Source organism: Phaseolus vulgaris, chromosome 5, assembly GCF_051622355.1.
Source record: "Phaseolus vulgaris cultivar YP4 chromosome 5, ASM5162235v1, whole genome shotgun sequence".
NCBI lineage: Eukaryota > Viridiplantae > Streptophyta > Magnoliopsida > Fabales > Fabaceae > Phaseolus > Phaseolus vulgaris.
This window is the reverse complement of record NC_143502.1, coordinates 38,516,455-38,534,342: the sequence shown is the minus strand read 5'-3', so window position 1 is coordinate 38,534,342 and position 17,888 is coordinate 38,516,455. Positions and strand designations below refer to the sequence as shown.

General features: G+C 29.3%; 3 protein-coding genes across 3 annotated transcripts; 1 reads left to right on the top strand and 2 right to left on the bottom strand.

Moving 5' to 3' along the window:
- Positions 1-3,711: 3,711 nt before the first annotated feature.
- LOC137835686 (protein SENSITIVE TO PROTON RHIZOTOXICITY 2) lies at positions 3,712-5,388 on the top strand. Its single transcript, XM_068644297.2, has one exon. It carries the CDS (start codon positions 3,913-3,915, stop codon positions 5,155-5,157), a length of 1,245 nt encoding a protein of 414 aa, XP_068500398.2. The 5' UTR covers positions 3,712-3,912; the 3' UTR covers positions 5,158-5,388.
- A 2,736-nt stretch (positions 5,389-8,124) lies between these two features.
- On the bottom strand, positions 8,125-13,243 carry LOC137835685 (serine carboxypeptidase-like 51). The gene is made up of 13 exons (XM_068644296.2): positions 13,000-13,243; positions 12,785-12,879; positions 12,485-12,592; positions 12,103-12,343; positions 11,909-11,952; positions 11,762-11,829; positions 11,553-11,658; positions 11,137-11,345; positions 10,982-11,051; positions 10,486-10,536; positions 9,835-9,887; positions 9,608-9,740; positions 8,125-8,281 (listed from the first exon to the last, which is right to left on the bottom strand). Exons 1-13 carry the CDS (start codon positions 13,136-13,138, stop codon positions 8,201-8,203), a joined length of 1,398 nt encoding a protein of 465 aa, XP_068500397.1. The 5' UTR covers positions 13,139-13,243; the 3' UTR covers positions 8,125-8,200.
- A 1,901-nt stretch (positions 13,244-15,144) lies between these two features.
- LOC137835684 (uncharacterized) lies at positions 15,145-17,579 on the bottom strand. Its single transcript, XM_068644295.2, has 6 exons — positions 17,291-17,579; positions 17,008-17,208; positions 16,122-16,433; positions 15,746-15,907; positions 15,440-15,523; positions 15,145-15,364 (listed from the first exon to the last, which is right to left on the bottom strand). Exons 1-6 carry the CDS (start codon positions 17,339-17,341, stop codon positions 15,257-15,259), a joined length of 918 nt encoding a protein of 305 aa, XP_068500396.2. The 5' UTR covers positions 17,342-17,579; the 3' UTR covers positions 15,145-15,256.
- Positions 17,580-17,888: the final 309 nt, after the last annotated feature.

The window sequence follows — 17,888 nt, the reverse complement described above, 5'->3', positions numbered from 1 at the left end:
CATTTTTTTCTCCAACCTGAACTATCTTCTACCATTCATACAATATAAAAATATCAAAGTCGTATTAAACACTTTTATATTTTTAAATTACAAAACTAAACAAAAATTGTACATCACACAATTTAAAAGTATATTTTAATTTTTTCAAAATTTATATTATAATTATGGAAAGTACAATCTAAAAATATTTGATGATATAATTCAAAATACAGTTCCAAAATGTTTCATTTCAGATTATTTAATATAAAATATAATTTTAGAAAATTATTTTAAATGATCTTATTTATAAATAACCATTAAAATAATAATTATAAATTTTAAAAATAATAAATATAAAATATATTTTCGAATGAACTATCCAAATACATAAGTTACAAGGTTTGTGATGGATTCTGAGAAATAGTTAAAAGAGAGAAGGGAGGGTGAAGAGAAAAGAAAAAGTAGTTTTAAAGAAAGAAAGAGAGGTGTAAATAACAAAGCCCATTACTAAGATGAGTAGAAGTGGATCTGTGGTTATTTAAAAAATACTATTTGCTTCATTTTTAATTTAAATTATTTTCAATATATATATACACTACAAGAAAATCATGAAATAAAAACCAATTTGTAGAAACCAAAATAATTAGTTGCAATAGTAACTAAATTAGAAACCATTTTAAAAACTAAAAAGAAATTTGGTTTCTAAATTAGTTTTTACTATTTTATATTATTGTTAAATTGTTTCTAAATTGGTATCTAAATTGGTATAGTCTACTTTACCATTTTTGAAAATGACATAGTTCCTTTATTTCCAAATTTCTCTTAAAATGGCGATTCATTCAGAGACTTTCCCTTAATCTACTATTGGATTCAAATACACTAAAAGACCTGAAAAATGAAGGAAATGGGATTTGGATTCATAATGCGAAACAATGATCATACCTAGCCATGAGAAACATAAACACCACACTAGACAAGCAATCTTAAAACTAAAAAATAGGTGAGTGTTGTCTCATTAACCTTCCCACCCATAACACATTTATCTAAAGAAATACCTCTTCTCTTAAGATTTTTCTTTTGTAGCTAACTTATTTTGTAACACCCCCAGATCTCCACATGTAGTGAGGGGAAAGCCTTAACATTCAAAAAGCATTCAAACATATTTTTGTGCTCATCAACTAACTCTTTTCTTAGTATCTCATATGCTAACTTAACCGTATAAATCCTAGGATCACTTTCCCCCAAATCCACATATCCTCAACATCTCTAACAACAAATTTATTAGGCATAATAGATGGGCTAAACAATTATCTTCCCGCACAAATAAGTTCTTTCTCCAACCCATTTTCCAAGTCCACCTATTGTTGATTCACCCACCTTACTAATTCACCGTTTTAGACAAAGATAAAGAAAATAATCTTGGAAATCTAACTTTAAGTTCCACCATTTCCAACCACTTATCCTTCCAGAACAAAGTACCCTTTCCATCACCTATATCCCTTCTTATATTGTCTTGAAAGGTATTGTCCCACTCTTGTAGGCACCAAATTCTTTTCAAATCCCTCCACCAGAGCGAGTCCAAATTATTCTTCTCTTAATCTTTTAAACCCCTCCAACTCCCATATTTATACTCTAAAACTTCTCTCCATAATCCACTCCTTTATGTTTTTAATCTCCATATGGATATGGTGAATCAAAAACATCAGCTCAACCTGTAAATTAATGACATTTTGTTACCCTACCCTAAATGTCTTGATTAAAATTGAGTTGATAAAGTATTACAAAATAGAATAGAAATGAACAAAAGAGAACAGAGATGAACAAAAGAGTAAACTGAAGACAAAGGATATTTGAATGAATATCTCTTCTTTCTTGGTATTCAAATCAAAACAAATGGTCTGAATATATACAAGTAGTACACTCATTCTAGGGTTTAACTAAAGAAGGAAATAATCAATATTAAATATTAGAATCATAACACAAAAATAAAATAAAGGTTATTCCCTTCTATAAAGAGAAATAACTGATAATTAGAAAAGACACCAAATTAAGCAACTGATAATTAGAAAAGACTCCCAATTAATATTAGGATCCTTCTGTAACTCGGTTATCCGTATCCTTTAATATAAAGTCTTCAACGAAGGTCTAATCAATAATGTTTTCTATCAAATTCATTTGACAATATATTTGGTCAAATTTGAGTGAATGAGGTTCTCGAACAAAATTAAGTAGACCATGTTGAATTTTTTTAAAACATTAGATTTAGGAAAAATTAATTGCATTCGTAAAAGTAAAGAATGGATTTGATCCTATTCAATTTTGTTTAGTGGGTGATGATTGTTGTTAATAGATGAATAATAATGAAGGTGAGGATAAATGAATTTTTGTCACCTTTACTTATAATTCATTAAAATTTATAGGATTATTTACCAAGTCTTAAAAGTGATAAGTTTAAAATCACCAAAAAAAATTTAAGAACTTTTTCATCATTTAAAAATTACTTTTAAAAAGCTTATATATATACATGCATACAGAAATGTTAAAAATATTTTTAGCTTGAAAATATTTTTATAATAGAAGTAAAAGATGGCATGGAGAGTGATATGGATAATTAGCAGGGCTGGATGGCAAGGTTGCATGAGTTTTGACTGTTTGGCAATGGATAATTAGGTCATCTTATGAAGCTTGCTTCTTGCATTTTCCAAGCATGCATGACGCTATTTTTCATGTCTTAATTTTCAACAAGATTCTTCCATATGAATATTTCAAACTTTGGAATAGGTTGACTAGATAAACCTAAACCAATCAAACAAACGTGTACAAGATTAAATATATTTTCAATCCACCTAACATGTTTGTTTCTATTTTTCTGAACACAGATTTGAGAAGCAACTTCATCCAAAAAAAAATCATATTTTTTATTAATATAATTATAATTTGTGAGCATTTGGTATTTGCAAAAAAAATACTATATTGAGAATGTTCAAAACTATTAAAGTTCATAAGAAAATAAAAAGAAAAAGGAAAGTTATGAAACATAAAATTGATTTGAGCATATGAGTATTATATATTAACTTCTGCTTATTTTATCTGTCTAATTTGATTCTTAGTTTTGGATTGATCCAGATATGGCTTGCATAGTTTCAAACTACAGTAGACCATTCATCTCCTTCGCCTGTGTCACTTCATCAGTTTTGTTTCAAGTCTGCCTCAGATGCCTCTGGTTTTTTAATCTTTCACACCTTTTTTTGGAATCAATACAAATTATTATGTCATTTATGTTCTTGGTATCAAATTACCTTTTTTAGGATGGTCAAGTGAATTCATGTGTAAGGAAGGGTCTTTCTATATCAATCAATATTAGAAAGACAATAAAAACACACATAGTACTATTATAATGACAAAAATTGTTCCAAAAAGTTTTACAAAAACAAAACCAAGTCAGTTATGTTCACATAAAATATTTAAATAGAGAAGAGAATAATGTTTCTTTGTTGAGAAAGGAGAGTGAGGACAGAGAGAAGCATGGTAGGGTTTATAGATCTAAGCAACCTAGAAAGCTTTAATAATATTATAAAAACTCATCAACATGTAAAAAACGTATTGCCGGGAAGTCCAATAAAGTTGTACCCCATTGGTCTGTGTCTGTCACTTGCAATTTCTTTACAATTTCGAATGAAGAATGGTCCCACCCTGATATAGGGTACATGCAAGGGAGGTCGTAAGTGGGGAAGAACTTCAAGTTTCATCTCTCAGTTGACTTCTCTCTCTCTTATTACCATCATATATGTTATGTTAAGTGTGCTTAATTTGCTTGTGAGACTTCAATTGTAATATGCTTTCAATATTTATATCAAGAAACTCAGAACCAATCTTTGGAGTTAATATCTTGGTAGCAGCTAGATAGCAGTGTTTGAAGAAGGTAATCTTGCAATGATTTCAAGGGCGACATCTAGCTTCCAAAATCATCAAGGGCTTCGGATGTTCTCTGACCCAGAAGATTTGGTGTCACCCTCTGTGGAGTCTGGCTCAGCTTCACACTCCAGTACCCTCCTCTTCAATCTCTCTATTCTGAAGGACAAGGTTGGTGAGGTGCAGACCCTAGTAGGTGTTATTCTCTCCCCAAATGAAAGCCTACCCGAGTCAACTTCCATGGCCATATCCAGCATGAACTCCACAATCCAAGAAATCATAGTCACTGCCACATCAATGATGCTCACCTGCCAACAGATGGCTCTCACCACTACCCCTTCAGGTACTAATGATACTACAACATGCACCAACAAATTGCACCAGCTGAACAAGTTATTGCCTCACTCAAATTTTGGCACAAATAGAAGTGTGCTTGGTAACATAGGCATAGATATCAGTGACCATCATCAGGGTTTATTTTCTAGCACTGAGTCAGAGGCACTGGACTGGTTTAGTGAAAGCTATAACAATAACGAGGATAATAGCAATATTATTAGTAAGACTAAGGAAGATGATCCAAGCGTTGTAGTTAGTGAAAACAATATGATTATTAGTAGAGGTGGAGAAGAACATGAACCTAACGAAGAGTGGTATAATCATAGAGGGCTTTCACCAAAGAATAGTGATATAATTGAATTGGATGCTGCGGATTTGTTGGCTAAGTACACGCACTATTGCCAAGTTTGTGGCAAAGGGTTCAAGCGTGATGCGAATTTGAGGATGCACATGAGGGCTCATGGGGATGAGTACAAGACCAATGCTGCATTGAGCAACCCAATTAAGAATATGGGGAAGTTAGAAGGGGAAAGCGAGATTTTGATGAGCCTGAAGCCAAAGAGATATTCGTGTCCTCAAGAAGGGTGTAGGTGGAACCGAAAGCATGCCAAGTTCCAGCCATTGAAGTCTATGATTTGTGCTAAGAATCATTACAAGAGAAGCCATTGCCCCAAAATGTATGTGTGCAAGAGATGCAACCAGAAGCAGTTCTCTGTGCTCTCTGATCTGAGGACACATGAGAAGCACTGTGGGGATCTCAAGTGGCAGTGCTCGTGTGGCACTTCGTTTTCTAGGAAAGACAAACTCATGGGCCATGTTGCTTTGTTCGTGGGGCACCAACCAGCTATCACCAATATTGCTCTCTCATCATACTCAGCAAAATTGGAGCAGCACACATTGCAATTGCAGATTGATGGTAGCTCAAGATGATGTTTATGTCTCTATCATCATCATTCATCAAGAACTCTTCTCCCTGCTTCACACCAATCATACTGTAACATCTTTAACTAAACTTCTCTAAGAAAAATATGGTTTCTTTGTAAGCTATAATCAGCTTATGCTTTTTAATTTTTATAAAAGTTGTTTAGTTTTTCAAAAAATAAGTTGCATAACTTACAAAGCTTTATTCTTTTTATAAATTTTACAGAGTTTTGTCTTGCATTTCTTTGTCACCTTTTCGTCTGTGGTAATGAATTAAAATCACATGCTATCAGTGTATAGAAACTTTCATGCATAGATTATTTTGTATCGCTTGGATTCTGTGCCTTGGTGAGTACCCTGTCTTTGTGAACACACCATATATTAACAACTATTTGTCTTAAGAATTGATATAAATTTTACTTTTGAAATCAAATCCAATTACAAAGTAAGCAAAAATACGTGTGTTAATTAATGATCCATATAGTTTAGAACTCTATACAAAAGAAAGTGCAAAATTACAAAAAAAGGAGTGTCATATTATTAATTGTTACGATAAAATAATAATAATACTTGTAGGAATTTAATAATTCAACATTTGAAAAGAATATATATTTTACCGTGGGAGATAATATATAAAAGACTAAGTTTTTTTATATATAGAATTGGTTTGTTTAAAGGTGAAAGCAGACTTAAAAGACAAAATGAGTGTAGACAAATTTTTGTGGGAATTGGTTGGTGTTCTCTAACATTGTATGGTGAATTATAACTGTGGCCATTATCCATGCCACTAATTAATAATAAGTTGAAAACGAAGTTTGTACATCAACTGTATAACATATGACATTTAAAGTAAAGTCACTCGAGGAGCTTTCTCAAGTTTTTCTCTACAAGCAAAGTTAAGAAAATCAATAGTAGTTGATAATTAAAGTTACATATGTCTTTCGTGATCTACTTTAAACTCTAAACTCTATTGTAACATTTATGTGAGTCTATGAAATATTTTAACATTGAAAATTAATTTATTAAGTAAAAAAAACATTGATAAGAATTTTATTTAAATAATTTTCTCATTATAAGTATACCTAAGATTTAAAATAGACAAAAAAATATATATATTTAACTCATATAAAAATACACAATTATATAATTTTTTGGATAAGTAAATATATACGGTATCTACAATATTAGGTAAGACACTACAAGAAAATCATGAAATAAAAATCAATTTTTAGAAACAAAAAATATATAGTTGCTATGGTGACTAAATTAAAGATCATTTTAGAAATTAAAATAATTTTGGTTTCTAAATTAATTTTTATTATTGTTAAATTGTTTCTAAATTGGTGTTTAATTAGCAAACAAAGTTTTTGCTACCAATTATTTATATTCTAAATTTGTTTGCTAATCAGAAACTAATTTAGAAATCATTTAACAATCATAAAAATTAATTTAGAAACCAAAATTTATTTAGTTTTTTCTAATTTAGTCACTATAACAACTAATTATTTTTTATCTCTAAAAATTGATTTTTATTTTATAATTTTTTTTAGTTAAAGAAGCTCGACACACTATATTGCATTCAATAAATAATAAATTCTAATATTTTTTTATGGATATTATAGAAATTAAAATTATATTTTATTTGAGTATATCATTTTAAGACAAAATTATTGATAAAAACAATAATTCATGAGATGTCACTGTTATCGGTCTAGTGTTTGATTGTGAGAGTCATGTATTAAATAAGTGAAAGACACGAGATAAGATAAGAAATAAGATAGAGGCATTATATTTTTTTAATGTGTTTGTAAGAGAAAAATAAATATAAAAGAAAGAAATCATTTTTGTAAATTAGAAAATCTATAAACAAATATTATTTTCTCAAAGTGAGATGAAACGAGAAATAAGTGTTTTAATTTTTCTTAGAGAATATATAATATTTATATATTTCTTTCTACTCGCTTTTTTTATTTATTCAAAACAATGAAATTTCTCTAATTTCCTCCTTTCCTATTTTTATCCATCTAATTTCTATTTTTTATTATTTTATTATTTTTTATTTCTTTCCACTAATAAGAAGATCATTAATTAGAAACTAATTTTAGAGATCAAAATAATTAATTAGTATTTGATTAATTAGATACTATTTTATAAACTAAAAAACAATTTGTGTCTAAAGTAGTTTATATTATTAATAAAATAATTTTTAAATTGGTATCTAACTATTAGTTATCAATGTTTTAGCTACTTACTACTTTATATTTTAAATTAGTTTTTATTAGTTTTTTAGAAATTACTTTAGAATTTAAAATATTAGGACTAAGTACAAATTTAGAAATCATTTTATAAATTTTTATTAATAATAAAAAATACTTTAAATATAAATAATTTTTTAGTCTCTAAATTAGTATCTAATTTAGTTAATATAATAACTAATTATTTTTAATCTCTAAATTTAATTACTATTTACTACTTAATTATTTATTTTCTTGTAGAGTTCTATTAATTCCCTTTCAAAAGAATATTATTGCAACAGCTGAAATTTGGGTTCTCTTTGTAAAAATAATTTATGTCTAGACCCTTTAAATTAGTCTATATGTTTCTTCAGTTTTATACAATATTTCGCATATGATAAAATTCAAATAAAAACATTTGATACAAATTAATCAATTATCCGTCTTTATAGTGCAGTGCTAATCTTGCTAATTGAAGCAAAGAGATATTTATAATTGAAATGATATGTTTATTATTATAAGTGTAATTAAGTCCTAAATTGAAGATTAGTTTTGAAAATCTAAAGTTGCGACATTTTTTATCTTTGCACTATGGGATAATTTATTAGAGTTTTTTCTATGTTTTTTGAAATGATAAAAAATGAACTTAACATCTTTTATTTGTTCATTCCACAATATCATAGATTGTTTGGTTACTCAATTCATACTCACATTATTGTAAAGAAGAGAGACAAAAAGAAAATATACTAAGTGACAATGCCATTCTCTTTATTAGGGTTGTAACAATTTATTTATTCCATTGGGTACATAATAATACATTACTGTATATTCAAAATAGCTGGTGACTGTGTAATTGCACCAACCATGTCTAGTGCTACACAGGGTTCATCAGTAGGTACCTGTAACAGTGACCAAACAAATAAATTACTGAAACAAACAAAGAAGAAAATCAAAGACACTCCTAATTTAACAAATTAATCTCTTTTAGATTGATTCCTAAAACATGATCAATCTGATGCCACAATTAACAAGGATTCATATTTTGTTAGTCTTATTATAATTCCTTTTTTTTAACTCTTCATGATGTTAACTTAACATTTCTCTCACTCATCTTTCTATCTATTCCTTTACTAAGAAATATATTATAAACCGTTGAGTAGAAGTATAACTTCAGTTATAAATGCTTCACTTTCAATCATCTCACTTACCACTAATAATTATAATTTTATACTATTTTATTTTTTTACTTATTTCCTCAACCAGTTTCTAATTTTTATATTATTATATGTTTGTGTGTTACTAAGCAGGTAATGTGTTTTCAGGTTTGAAGAAAGCAGTTTCATTCTTGAATAGATTTGTGTGGTACTTGTTTTTCAATCAGGAATTTGTCTGGTAACTGTTTTGTGAGTACTTCTAATTGTATTAGGAGATGTTTTGTTTGTATTGTATTTTGTCATCTTTCAACTAAAGATTGGTTATAAGGATCTTGAGAGGATAGTTGCTCAATTCTTTTAATGTGACCCACCACTCTTTTTCTTGCTTAAGAATTGGTTTGGTGGTTTGTAGAGTCTAATGGATGTTTGTAGGTAAGGTGTTGAACATATTAGTCTTGATCATTTTCTGTATAAATGTTAGAACATTTTAAAGTGTCTAGATAAGAATTGGAACACTCCTCAAGTGTCTTATTTTATTTTATTTTTTTTATTGATAAAACAAATGTGCGTAAAAAACGCAATTTAAAAACATTTATATATAACATATATAAAATAAAAAAATCATTCATATCATACTTGTAGTTAAAGTCTTTAAAAAGAAAATGTAGAAATTATTAACCAATACGTAGATGCTTACTTAATTTTGCTGATGCACCATAAAAAATATATTTTTCCTCAAATCAGGCACCACTTTTCTTTATTCTCTCTCACTCACATAAGCAACTATTTTAATTTTTCAAATACAAATACAATATAAATAAATTATTCGAGAAAACTATTCTTACAGCTAAGATGAGTACTCATAATCATAGATTAACAAAATTAACAGTTATTAATATTATATATACATAAATAATAAGTAATTTCTTAAAATATCAATTGTTATTATTTTATTAACTATTAATGTTATTTACTTTGTTTTTATTAATTCTATAGTAAGTAAAGCTTATAACTTGGAGGTTCACTCCACATAAAAAAGTTAAGCAGTGGTTATGAATTATTTCCACTTACAAAATGACCAGCTCCAAGGATCCAATAAAAATGTAGGTTTTTGTGTGACTTGAAAAACCCTTTGGTGGTTTTGTCACTTCCACAATAGATGGGGGTTCTGTCTTTTTCCAAGAAACTTTCAAGTCCTTCCCACCTACACAATGGACCCCAAAAAAGAAAAAACACCATTACTCTCATAAATCTATGCTTTCACCAAAGATCCAAAGTTATGATGCATAGTTGCTTACTTCAGTTTCTTAAGCCAAGCTTCTGTTCCCTTGGTTGCACAAATGAGATCAACCTATAATAACCACAAATTACAATGATCCATTGAGATTACATGCATGTTTTTCTATGTTAGTACTTCTACTATTATGACATAAGAATAGGATAGGTAGATCATTAAATTGCACATGACTTTCTAAATAGTTATGTACATGTTTATTATCTTTTTAATTTTGATTATATATAGTAGCATGATCCAAATTTAATGTTATCATTTCTCACACCACAGACAAATTTGGGATGAACAATGTTGTATGCACATTGTAATATTTCAAATAATTGAGATGCGAAAATCACATAAAAAATCATTACGAAATGCATTTTAAGCATAACTCAATCTTATAATACCAACTTGTGAAGTGAGAGGTTTGCATCCACTTATATACAATAAATTGTTTTCATCTCTAATCGAAGGATCTCTAAAAAAAACAAGTAAAAGATGGTCAAATCAGGTTTTCCAGCAATTTGCTCTGTCAATTTCCTTAAATATACAGATACCATGCTTTAAACCCAGATTACATATATCAAACAATTGGGATGAACAATGTTTATATTGTGCTGCCATCAACTTTTGATATAAACTGTTTGTAAAAATGTTGGGGAAGGACACTTACTTGACCATTGTACACAGTCACGTTGACCCCAAGTGCCAGCAGCTCATCAACCTAAGGGAATTAAACTAGAGACATCAAATATTAAAACTAAAAAAAAATACCCATTTTAATTAATTTAATTTTATAAATATCAAAGGATATAGATACAAGGTTACTAGAAGGAAGCTAATATCAATTTTGTTTTTTTCTAATTCTTAGTTGTTTGTGTTTATACAAGTATCTAGTCTTTATTTTGTCTTTTCTGATTTAGTCTTTATTGCCTTTTTACATTCTCTTTTTAGTTAGACCTATAAAAAGTGTATTATTTCTATATATTCAGACACCCTGCTTTGATTTGAATAAAAAAACAGAATAAATATTTTTTCTCATATTCTTTACCTTCTTTATTCTGTTTTTTACCTGTCTGTACTTCTTTTAAAATAAATATCATCATCAAAAATTCTTTGAGCACAAAATACATAATCAAATTGGTTTAAGCATGTTATTATCTTCTTACCTCACTGATTCTTGGCTTCATAAAATCAGTTACAAGACTTTCGAAAACCTCCCAGGACTGCACTTCGTATCTGTCATCATCACAAAAGTTGTGAGATCACGAATTTGAATTGGAATTTGAGATGATTTTTTTAATTCAAAGAATTAAGAACTCACGTTACATTCTCAGGAATGATCTTTAACTTCTTCCTTATGACACCATTTAGTAATTTTTCAAGATCATCCTCCTCACTACCAAGAGTTGAAATCTTTGACATTAGATACTTGGAGTATCGCATAATTGCCACTTCTTTCGATAATCCCAGCTCCATTTCGTTTAAGCCGTTTGAACCAATGTCTGAATCTTGTAGAAAATTATAGAAATCCTGAAGTATTACAAATTTAGAATTTCAGGAGCTGTGATACAAAACACTTTTACAACTAGTTTCAAATCTACCACAACTCCAAAAGTTAGCTAATGACATGAAATGTTACTTTCACTTGTATACACTATTTTAATAATCATATCAGTTTTTCAAAGCATTCAAGTGATTAAATAAATACACCAATGTGATTAATGGAAATTATAGTACCACAGAATTGCTGCTAGTGCTAATCTCATCCTCAAGATCGCCCCATGAATTAGTTGCATCAGCAAATTGACCTGCCTCAAGTTGCTGCTTGATCCTCTCAGCTATACTGTTTGTAAAATCATATTTATCTATCAGATAATATAGAAAATGAAATCAAACTCCTACATTTCACCAATTTGTCTATTTGAGATTGTGGAAAAAAGGTGCACCTGTTTGCTTTTTGCAGTCCATTGTCATCAAGTCTTGATAGATCTTTCAGCAAAGGACCCCATGAGAACTGCAAGGTTGAAAATATTAAAATTGTGAAAGTTGTAAGTTAAGTTTTAACCTTTGACTACAATAATACAGATAAATACCACAAAATCTTCTGGGGAGATCCAGGAGTCTCCTAATGCCACACCTAAATAAGAAAAAGAAAGTTACTATACATATAATATTTCATATATGCAATTAATGGATCTGTGTAAGGAACACAAAACAAAATTCTCCATATTGATGGACAAGAATTGTTATTTGTCTTGGATGATGTTAATGTGGAAGGAACATATACCTCCAAGGATAACCTTTAATGTTCCTTGTTGAATAGCTTTGAGAGCTGATAATGCAAGAGCTACAGCAAATTTGCCACCATAAGACTCTGCAACAATGAACAGAGGACTCTTTTGGAGGTTGACATCATTGTTGAATAATTCAGCTAACAAGGTTGTCAAATCTGTGGCTGCCTCTTCATCTGTTTTGACATAGAGATCCGAATCTTCGACATAACTGTACCCGGTTCCAACAGGGTTGTCCTGTATAGTATATGGCATGACACATTGATTTAATGTCATTGAAAGATGTAAGAAGCACAGTGAAAAGCTCATTACAATGCAAAATTACTTAGAAACTGTAACCAATTGCTTCAATCAAAAAAATAAGAGTTAATGAGCTACCACAAACAAGAGATCTGCTTTCCTCAACCATGTGAAATCCCGGGGCTTCAAATTGCCATCCAAAGGACCAATCTCTCCAAAATTTCCAAACCCAACTCCTGAACCACCCTGTTCAATATTTTGAAAAAATCAATGTCATTAGAACAAAATGTGGCTATTCTTAATTCATATAATAACCCAACTTTAAGAATGAATATTGGGAAATCTGTCATAATTTCCATAAACCAATTTAGTCAACTACAATGAGAAAAAAATTTCTAATCTCAGGATAATTGATTTTTACTCTAAAAAAACACATACTGGTCCTCCCTGCAACCAGAGAATGATTGGCCAGGGCTTTGAGGGATTATCCACTCTGTATGGACTTCTGTAAAGCCACCAGAACAAATGAGCTTCTGTGATAGCAAAATGCAAAGCATAAAGATAAGTAACTACTGTCCAATAATTTTCAAAGGCACAGAATCATGCTAGTTTTTCATTATGTACCATGAGAAAGTAAAGAAAGAAGAGATTACTAGATCTAATTTGCACATATCCCCATTCCTCTGATCCATCTTCATTCCTGGAGCTTCTACTGCTACATGTTACTGATCCTTCCTGAAATAGTATAACAAAGAATACAAGAGTGATCCCAAAAGCTTGGAACTTTTCCATCCTAGGGAAGGAGATGAAGTGATAAGTAACAAGGAGAGTGAGTGAGTAAAGGACAAAAAAAGAGGGTGTGGCAATTATGCAGGAACAGGATTGAAGATGGATACAAATTTTATTATTATTAAATTTAGAGTATTAAAATATATTAACTTCCATACCCTTACTACTTAAACTGATAAAAATTATTTATTTGTTATTGATTTGATCATTAGCATAGAAATAAATTGCCTAAAAATAATTTTTTTAGTTTAGTTTCTCAAAGCCAATCATATTCAGAGATTAATAAACATAAAGTAAAATGATTAAAATGCACTCATGGTAATATATAAGAACAAAAAAAAGGATAAAACTATTATATATATATAAATTGTAATTAAAGTTAATTAGATACCAATTTATAAATCATTTAACAATAATAGAAAATTTAGAAATCAATTTCTTTTAATTTTTAAAATAATCTCTACTTTAGTCACGGTAACAACTAATTATTTTTCATCTTTAAAATTAATTTGTATTTCATGATTTTATTTTCTTGTAGTGGTTATTGTTAAACATTTTATAAAGATTATAAAATATTTCTAAAAAGTGTTAAACATTTTATAATGAAAAACTATTAAATAGAAAAATATGTTTTGAATTATTTTGTATAATTTCTATTCATAAATTTTATTTTTTAAAAAATTACATAATTTTATACATAAAAATTGCAATATAAATTTGTTATAGTATTTTAATAAATATAAATATATCATAAATAAAATACAGTAAATATTATATTTAAATATAATAAATAGTTTAGTTCAATTTTATTCAAAAAAAAATTAATTTTATCTTTAATACAAATCAAATCACTTAATTATATACATAATTAGATTAATTTTTTGAATTTTTTGTTACTCATCTATATCTACATATTTATATCTATATATAAAAATGAATTTTTTAAATAATCCTTCTTTTGTGTGCACAAATTTTTCTGATTCTATCTTTGTTTAATATATATAATTTTATTACTACGATGAAGTATTTTATCATTTCATATGAATTATTTAAAAAAATATTTTTTAAATTAATATTAATAGACAGTTTTTATATACAAACTAACTTTCTCAGTTTTCTCTTAATTTCTTATTTTAAGGCAACAACACCTTTATTAGGTTTCTTCTCCAAAACTCACACATCAAATAAAATAACATTTATTTCCAATTATTATCTCCACTTGCACAACCCTATTCTTTGATAAAGTCATTTACTATCAAGTGAATCTTAATCTTAACTTGAACATCATCACATCTTTCCATCTCAAAACTACTAATGGAAAAAGAGAAAAAACTTTAAAAAAAAACTCAGAGAAAAATAAAAAAAATAGATTGATTAATTAATTTATATTTTTCTTTTACATATTACTTTTTTTTATTTCTATATATATTAAATTTTTACAATAATAAAAATTTAGTAGAAAAAAAAATTGCAGATACGAAAGTTGAACAATGCGATGCGAGTGTTTCCATAGTGTAAATAAATAATATGGATGAGGTTTTATTCCATCTTATAGCTATAAGTTATTTGTTCTATTTTTCCCTAATTTATTTCCTTTTGTTCAAACATAATAAATCTAAATTAACCTTGTGTTTTAGTTCACTAATTTTTTAACTTTTAAATTTTTTTCATGCTACCCTGGCAAAACTCAATCCAAAACAAATCTATCCCGTGAAAACACTAAAAAAAGAAGCAAAGATCCAACGGTTAACATCATCAATCTAATCTGTACCCTACCCATATCTATCAATCAATCAAATAGCAGCTACTGAACCTCTGTATATACAACACAGTTTCAAAATCTAAGAGCATTCTTTCATCCATCATCTTCTGCATTCTCTCCTTTCTGATAGTGGCAAAGCCATGGGACGAAGGCTGTTACCAAGTTCACTAGCTCTTATTAGGGTTTTAAGCTTTCTGTATTTCGTAAAGAACTTGTATAAAAATTCTACATGCTAATGAAATGGTGATTTGATTTCAGAATACTTGTTTATTCAATGATCAGATGTTTATTTCATGAGATTGAAGTTTTGTTACACATGTTCAGGTGCAATTACATATTCTGCAAAACTAAGAACATTGCTAGACTAGAACATGCCCTTCCATTACTGTAACAGCTTTTCCACGCAAAAACACTCTCTGTGTGGGTTCATCAAAGTGGACATTGAGAACTCCTCCTCTGGGTGATGCCTGCATGAATATGATACATTTATGTAAGTATGTACTGTAATGCTTTATCCCAATGAAGGGGATGAGAGTTCCCACCTGATAAGCCTTGAAGTTGCACTTTCCCAGCTTCTTGCTCCAGTAGGGTGTCAGTGAACAATGTGCACTCCCACAAACAGGATCCTGAAAGGAAACATGAAGTGAAATGAAGGATTGGACGACTTTTGCTATCAGTTTTTGCATTGTTCTAAAGCTTTCTTCTTCAATTTAATTTAAAACGGTGAAGTGATTGTTGAAAGAAGATAATAATAGCATCTTTTTTGAGGGATTATACAGTTCCAGAAATGTATCAAGTTCAAAATCAAAACATGAATCTTTCTATAAATAAGATTCTTAGCCACTTACCTCCTTGATTCCAAGTTTTGGGCAGAAGAATCTACTAAAGAAGTCAAATTCTGAATCTGAAGGAGCCACCGCAGAAACAACTACCCCTCTTGCAGGGCATTTAACTAGTGCATCAAATTTTGGTTGTAGTTCTAAGACAGCTTTCCCAGATGAGATTATAACCTAGAACAAAATTGTAAGTTTCAAAATGTTCAATGTGAACAATTGCTCAAAACACACACTTGCGTAGATACATACATATAGTTTAATTCTAATAATCAAACAGATTAACAGATGTTCAACACTATACAGCAGTATCTCTATGTTAACATCTAAGCTGAACTGATTTGAATCAGACAATAATAACGAAATGGAAGAGAACAGGAATAGCAATTACGAGCAAGTCATCTCCAATTTTTGTCCTCTTCACATCAACTATGGAAGCACCGTCCAATGCCTCCGAAATTAGTGAAGCACTCTCATCATCAAGGCTGAAGTCTGTAAAAGAATCAACAGGAAAATCCAATTCAATATGAAAACCTGTGGGGGTTTTTTCCAAGTTTGAGGCACTGGTGGTATCAATCGTTGGGATCTTTTTAGCAATTAATACTCCAGATAGCGTCTCAAATGCAATAATATCACCATCCACCAAACCAGATGAAAATAGTGTGTGTGCAGTGGCTAATGTAGCATGACCACAAAGTTTAACCTGCACAAAATGCCAGTGTTTTAACAACTAATGAAGCTCAGAAATCCAAAATCATATAATTAGCCCTTACTAATAATGTTCGGGTTTAACTTAATCTCAAAGTCAGCTCAAAGTAAAATTTGCAAAACTGAACATAGGCTAATTGTTTGATAACAGGTAGTCCAAAAGGTCCAAAAATAATTAAAATTTGAATTAGAACTAACACAACTTCAAAAAAAACTCATAAAATGAAGTTTTTACCATTGAACATATAATAAAACAGTAACAGTTGATCTTATAAATCTAACAACAACGCCAAGAACAGATTAGATATCATGACCTGGACTTTGGACTAATTCAACTCCAAAGCTACTCTACTTCTATGCAGTTCTTGAGAGTGTTAACTATAAACTCTCAAACAAATTCTTCCCAACACTGCTAACTAAAATTTATCATAAACTACACAATTCAAAGACTCATTCAAATTGTGTAAGATATAGTTAGATCTATGATTTTCAACAAAGTATAACTAATGTCAGATATTGGGCTAATGTGTTGTAAACTATCTTATTAACCTTTCTGATTATATTTTTACCTCAGCAACAGGAGTAAACCATCGGAGGCGAAAACGGGAGATAGAGGATTCAGATATTGGAGAAATGGGAGTTATGAAACAGGTCTCGGAGATATTGAATTCAGCTGCTACTGCTTGCAGCCACTCCTCCTTCCTCTCCTCCTCCAACAAACAAACAGTTGCAGGGTTCCCCTTGAATGCTGCCTCAGCAAATGCATCTACCTGATTATCAAACTCAGATTCACCACACAAAACATCCTAAGTGAAAACAATGAACAACTCAATAAACTCACAACAAACATACCACAAAGTATTTCACAGGTTTCTTTGCATTTGCCGATGGAACAGATGCCATGTCTCCAGTGAGTGCTAAAACTGGTCAAACCTCCAAAGCGTCCCCAATAGCCGCCACCAAAGTGTTTCCTTCCAATTTTTCACTTCTTTAAGAATGTTTTGTTTAAAATTATATTTTATCAGATCTCTTGTAAATGATTTATTCAAATTGTCAATGGAATAAAACTGTTTTAAATGGCAAAACTTTCTAACACAATTTAAACTCAAAACATGAGTGCAGTTATTGTTTTTTTCGAGTTAAAATTATAATTGTCACTTCTTTTTAAATGAAAAACACACAAAGTTTATTGTAGAATTATGTTAAGTATAATATCAGTTTTTTTTACTAAGAACATGGGAAGATGAGAAAAAAAAATAGAACTCAACATTCATATACAAACTTTTCATGGGTGATAAAAAGGAAAACTCTTCATAAGCTCAATAAACAATAATAATTAAAGAAAAGATCAAATATACGCTTCCTTTATAAGTGTGTATTAACAAATTATTTAAGTATGATACTTTTAACATTTTATCCATATTTTATAAAATATTAAATAAAATGTATC

Excerpts from the sequence above, each read along its gene's own strand:
- LOC137835684 (XM_068644295.2), bottom strand. The coding sequence starts at position 17,341 with ATGGCATCTGTTCCATCGGCAAATGCAAAGAAACCTGTGAAATACTTT. Across the intron at positions 17,209-17,290 it reads AACCTGTGAAATACTTTGTG|GTAGATGCATTTGCTGAGGC; the intron begins GTATGTTTGTTG and ends TTTGATAATCAG. Across the intron at positions 15,908-16,121 it reads AAATTGGAGATGACTTGCTC|GTTATAATCTCATCTGGGAA; the intron begins GTAATTGCTATT and ends ATTTTGTTCTAG.
- LOC137835685 (XM_068644296.2), bottom strand. The coding sequence starts at position 13,138 with ATGGAAAAGTTCCAAGCTTTTGGGATCACTCTTGTATTCTTTGTTATA. Across the intron at positions 12,880-12,999 it reads ATATGTGCAAATTAGATCTA|AAGCTCATTTGTTCTGGTGG; the intron begins GTAATCTCTTCT and ends TTGCTATCACAG. Across the intron at positions 9,888-10,485 it reads TGACTGTGTACAATGGTCAA|GTTGATCTCATTTGTGCAAC; the intron begins GTAAGTGTCCTT and ends TGGTTATTATAG.
- LOC137835686 (XM_068644297.2), top strand. The coding sequence starts at position 3,913 with ATGATTTCAAGGGCGACATCTAGCTTCCAAAATCATCAAGGGCTTCGG.